This window comes from Berghia stephanieae, chromosome 4 (genome assembly GCF_034508935.2).
Source record: "Berghia stephanieae isolate SIO BIC M18660-M18661 chromosome 4, UCSD_Bste_1.3, whole genome shotgun sequence".
NCBI lineage: Eukaryota > Metazoa > Mollusca > Gastropoda > Nudibranchia > Aeolidiidae > Berghia > Berghia stephanieae.
In genome coordinates this window covers 47,007,184-47,013,183 of record NC_088363.1, presented here as the reverse complement: position 1 = coordinate 47,013,183, position 6,000 = coordinate 47,007,184, and the positions used below count along the sequence as shown (strand labels likewise).

Here is a 6,000-nt window from a genome sequence, read left to right as displayed (position 1 = left end):
GAAATTCTGTCCAGAACTCATGAGTCTTTTTCTACCCGAATTATCAGACGTCCAGTCCTTATAAATAAGTTTATAGCATTTAAAGCGAATTGTTTTTATTCGGAAACAAGTATGACGTGAACTCATAATCACTAGCCTGAACTACGTGTCAATAGATAGAATGCGCTTGGCTAAGAAGCTCATAACATTGCCATCCGGAAGTATAACCGACCAACACACAAAACTGTGTGTATCCATGAACGTTTATAGTCGGGTTAAAACAGTTCATTGAGCATTACTCATAAACGCGGATGGCAAAAAACAATAACAAAGACATGAGTAACGTCATCTTCGAACTATCTATACAAGATTTTTTAGAAAAATGATGAATTCATCTCATACTTTGTGGTGCGTAACTTGTATAATGTTTTACAGTGTAAAATCTCGAATTTTATGACAGCGGTTATGAAGTAGTTTTTTTATAGGTCTTAAAGAAGAAAACTTTTTTGATATGGCATCAACACGGTCCAAAATCTATATTCAGTTAAGACAAATTGATTCAAGGGTTACACAAATTTTTACAACTTGTGATAGAGGGACAGCTGAGAAAAACAAGATAAACACGCGCCATTAATAAAAAAATCTGACTATAGTAATGAAAATATTGCTGCTTGAAGCTCGAAGGAAAAAAAGTAATGATAAGTATTGAATTGTAAGCTTCAATTTATTAGACGAAGACAGATATTGTGGACGTTTCGGATTTCCCATTTATCAACAAAACAGGACGAATGAAACACAACAGACGAAAGAGATAATATAGTGTCGTTGTTAAGGTGAATAAACAAAAACATTGATGGAACAGGAAGTAGTATGCTCCTTTGTATGGAAGCACGAATATTTAAAATAGAACAATAGATATTTATAAAATGTGCGCAATCAATTAAGTCCAAAAAAAAATAAAAATAAAAAAGGGAGTCGGCAAGGAACTGTGTAGTGCAGTGTAGAATGTGAAATAACATAAAGTGTAGACGACTATTGTTGGGAAATAAATACAATGGAATTGGAGATAAATACATGTGAGGGATGTAGGTATTAGTATTATCATAAGTGACAGTAGCGGCAGCAGAAGCAACAGTAGTAGTAGTAGTAATAGTAGTAGTAGTAGTAGTAGTAGTAGTAGTAGTAGTAGTAGTAGTAGTAGTTGTAGTAGTAGTAGTACTACTAGTAGTAGTAGTCGTCGTCGTCGTAGTAGTAGTAGTAGTAGTTGTGGTAGTAGTAGTAGTAGTAGTAGCAGTAGTAGTAGTAGTCGTAATAGTAGTAACAGTAGTAGTAGTAGTAGTAGTCGTAATAGTAGTAACAGTATTAGTAGTAGTAGTAGTAGTAGTAGTAGTAGTAGTAGTAGTAGTAGTAGTAGTAGTAGTAGTAGTAGTCGTCGTCGTCGTCGTCGTCGTCGTAGTAGTAGTAGTAGTAGTAGTAGTAGTAGTAGTAGTAGTAGTAGTAGTAGTAGTAGTAGTAGTAGTTGTAGTAGTACTATGTAGTAGTAGTAGTAGTAGTAGTAGTAGTAGTAGTAGTAGTAGTAGTTGTGGTAGTAGTAGTAGTAGTAGTAGTAGTAGTAGGAGTAGTAGTAGTAGTAGTAATAGTAGTAGTAGTTGTAGTAGTAGTAATAGTAGTAGTAGTAGTAGTAGTAGTAGTAGTAGTAGTAGTAGTAGTAGTAGTAGTAGTAGTAGTAGTAGTAGTAGTAATAATGATACTGGTATGCAATTTGAGGAATAGACGAGATAAAGGTAGTATAATATTATTTAAATGATCCAGTCTCGAGTTCATGCCGTGAGGTGACAGGCTGTTCCGTTTAAGTATCAGTTCTGCCTCTCAGTAGTTCCTATGTTGCTTTGTGGTGTGGCAGTACTGAAGGACGGCGATTTGGATGTCATGCGATCCTCGATGTCTGGGCCCATTGAAGTTGTGGGCGACAGGAGTGTTTCGTTCATCCTGATTTGCTGATAAAGGGGAAACCCCAACCGTCCATAGTATGTCTTCGTCTAATAAATTGATGCTTACAATTCAATGACTTATCGTCATCTTTATTGGTATAAAATGGTTGAATCGTATTGGGGAAAAAATAAATGGATGTACATTAAAAAAGTACAAACAAGATGTCATTGTTGAAAATTTTATTTGGATTTGATTACGACAGCGACACGGGGATCAAACTGTCTTCAATTCAATCTTCTCTTTGTCGAAATCTACCTTGGCCATCACTTTGACGGGGAAATGATCTTTTACCTGGACCTCAATAGATGTACCTATCAGTGTGCTGGAAGTAAAGAAAGAAAAGATGGGTAAAAATGGAATAAGTTCACGTTTCTTGGCTCTTTAGTATTGTTCTTTGACCGACAGTTGGGTGATAAATACTATAATTGTAACACGCCTGACAGGCGAATCTACTTTTTGTTGGCTTCTTTAGTTATGTGATTTGGGTGATTTTTTTAACCTGGATTCTAATACCATCTCATTTGTGATATTCTTGTCCAAAAGAACAGACATATTGATATTATATGTTTAAGTAAACATTCATAACATCTGTCCGCCAAAGGAAACTTAACAGGACTCAAAACTATGTGCAAATTTTTACGTTTATACTCTGATTGATATATTTTATTGAGAACTAATAACCCTACAGGCGCCTAGCACCAATAACAAAGAGCTGAGTGACATTATCTTGAACACAAGTCTATTGTGCTAAGAGGCGCTAATATAAAAATTACGAATTGTATAAATCCAAACTCATGAAAAAAAGGCTATTTTCACTGCTTTATTGGATTTATTTCAACTAATACATTTGACACCTATTTTTTATTCTACAGATCATATTTCTTTTTTTTACGCACCAAAATTTGTTGGTAGTTTAATATTCCGCTCAATTTGACACGCCCTTAGTAACCAAGTGAAAGCTTCTTTTTCTTTACATTCCAAAATCTTATTAGAGAAAGGATGCGCCAAATATTTCTCTGTCGTCTATTTGGTTTTTAAGTAATGTATTTATGTTCTTAGTGTTTTTTCTTGTCGGCTTGAAAAGGGTTTTGAGCCCAAAAAATTCGTGTTTGATATTTTGTTCTTTCATTCTTTGAAGCTGTTATATTCATTTTTGTTAACGACTTTTACATAATATGATAACATTTTAAAAAATGGCTAACGTCCTCTAATCAACGAAAGATCAGTATAGATCTAATATGCAAACGGAGATGTCTAAATCAACACATTCATTTTGTAAAGGTATAAATTAATAGTGCAGAACCTATTGGATTTTGACAAAAAAAAATTGAAAATGCTTGACTATTGATCGGTAGTCCATACATAGTTTCTTCATTTTTTTCTCAGTGCCGGTTAGTGCGGCGTGAAATAGGGAATCCCAAGTGAACGCGTCTTTCTGACATGTTTTGGAGATGGTCTAAATATTTTTCTAAAATGATCACTTTAGCTAACCCACATTTATTGCAAAATGAAGCATTTTAAAACTTATCTACAACGAAATATCTAAGAATATTACTTTGAGGGGTGAATAAAGGCTCCTTTCACGACTATGTATCTATTTAATTCGTTATATTTCTTTTTTTTTTCATCGCGCAATAACAATACTCACTCGCAAGCTCGTAGTGTTATGTGGCTCGATTAAAGAAAACAATGGTTCATTTAAAATATACAAAGCCGTGAAAGAATCCTATACGAATTAACCAGAACTTGAACGGTAATCAGGTTGTATGTAACCATTAAGTTCATTCAGATATATGCGGCTTTTTGGTCTTGTGGTATAACACTCGTTTTCGGATCGGAAGGTCCTGGATTCGAACCTCGCTCGCCGATAGTTGAGTCCTTGGATGTCACGTCCAACATGTTAAGTGTTGCTGTTGGCCAGGGACTCCTTGTAAAGCGCTTTGAGCACGTTTAGTGGATATTGCGCTATATAAAAGCTCAAGGTTTAAAACAATTTTTTGATATTACCGTTTGAAGGCAGTGGGTCACACACCTTAAAGTCTTTTAGATTACTATGCTTGACCAGATAGCTCAATTGGTAGAGCACTCTAATTACACTCACCGGGACTTGGATCAATGCCAGGTTAAGTCGATATCTTTTATATTTCCACTTCTTGTGCATTCAGCAATGATTTGGTAGCAGGTGGGTCTTTTAGACCTGGCGGAAAGTACTAATGATGGACTAGCTCCAGTCCCAATGGGCCTTATGCCTCTGAAAGACTATTTGACTTACTTTGGAATATAGACTGTAATGAAGTGTTTCCCTGGCGTGGCCAAGCGCCAAAACTCTCCCTCGTCTGACGTAAACACGGGATGTGTTGATTTGTATAAAGTGACTACAGCGCCTTGTATTGGCTTGCCTTCAATGTCTTGAACTGTCCCCCATATACCCGTCTGGACCTGGGAGACAGAGAAGAGTCATCCTTACTTTAATCGATGCATAAAAAGGAATATAACTGCATCAATAAATATATAAATAAATAAAAGAATAGGAAAGACAAAAACAAAACAAAACAAAAAATAAAACAACCAACCCCTCCCCCTCCCTATATAAAAAACCTCCATACAAGACCCCCCCCCCAAAAAAATAAAAAAAAATAACAAAAAACAAAAAAAACAAAACAAAAAAAACAAAACAACGAAAACAACAAAAATAAAAACAAAAAACAAAAACAAACACAACCCCCCCTACCCCCCCCCCCCAAACCCCCGCAAAAGTCCAACAAACTAAACAACAAAATACTTAAAAAATCATATAGGACGCCCAACAAGAGACTAATACTGTCTGAAATAGAACAATGGTTCTATATGGCATGTTGGACGTATAAATCAAAAATCTTGAACCGCCTTGAGCATGGTAAGACCATAGAAATGCCTTATATCAATGTCCATGCTTATTCAAATAAAAAAAAAATACAATAAAAATACACATAACGCCATGTTTACACCTGACTTGCTGCACACACGGAGATGCAAACTTTGTCATTTCATTTTTTTTTCTCATCTTCAAATGAACCGACTCAGCCAGTCCGTGTATAAGTGTTCATGTGCTTATCCAAAATGTAGTAAAAATTAAAATAAATAAAAATGAATGTCACTTTTCCGAGAGTCAATAAGTCTTAATTTTGCTTAAAAGCTTGACAAGATATATTCAATATTAAATGACAGAATAAGAAAAAAAATTAGGGATGTAGAAAAGTCATGAAGGAATATATATATATATATATATATATTATATATATATATATATATATATATATATATATATATTTTATATATATATATACGAATACAATATGGGTACTTTAGAATGAATAAAATCGGCCCGGTTTATAATCACGAAATGGGATATAAAGACAATAAGGGGAATGTTCTCGTTATTAATTGAAGAGTTTTGTACTTAAGACTAGAGCTCAGGTGGTCGCTGGTTCGGATAAGTAAGTACAAACCAAGCTCATACCTTGCATAAAACAAGAAACCCCCCGCCACTAAACCGTTTAGGAGATGGAATTGTATGACATAATGATATAAAAGCATGACAGATACTTCGACCAAATCAGAGGACACGATAAGAGAGAGACGGTGTGTTAGTTCAAGACAAGTTTCAGGACAATGTTTTGCAGTAGTATAGCCCTTGTTCTATTTTGGTGCTCTTCCTGAACACACGCCTCCGAGGAGGGTGACGGCTGGTATTACAAAAACGTCGCCCTTGGAAAACCCGCCCTGCAAATTTATACGCAAGACGGCGCAAGTAAAACATTATTCTTTGTGGTAATTTTCTTATTTTTAAAATTCGGTTTTGTGGTTTTGTGGTGCGACACGGGCTGCTGACCAACCCGTACATCTCACCCTATTCCTGGTCCTGGTGAGAAAGGCCCGGTAGGGGGGGGGGGAGTCAAGTTTCTTTCATGGTTTCTTTTACGACACATTTACGTCATTTCAACCTCAGTACACAGGAGGAAAATTGGACAATGAAAAGATTTTGGATTT

General features: G+C 35.5%; 1 protein-coding gene across 4 annotated transcripts in view; it reads right to left on the bottom strand.

The window, feature by feature from the left end:
- Window positions 1-2,135: 2,135 nt before the first annotated feature.
- The window catches only part of LOC144970700 (carboxypeptidase D-like), a 50,761-nt gene continuing 46,896 nt past the window's right edge, over window positions 2,136-6,000 (bottom strand). For all 4 annotated transcript variants that reach the window (XM_078910614.1, XM_078910616.1, XM_078910615.1 and 1 more), the window contains exons 8-9: window positions 4,244-4,410; window positions 2,136-2,293 (exon numbers count right to left, since the gene is read on the bottom strand). In XM_078910614.1, the coding sequence (XP_078766740.1) occupies window positions 2,185-2,293; window positions 4,244-4,410 (276 nt within the window). In that variant the 3' untranslated portion in view covers window positions 2,136-2,184. The remainder of the gene's footprint in view (window positions 2,294-4,243; window positions 4,411-6,000) is intronic.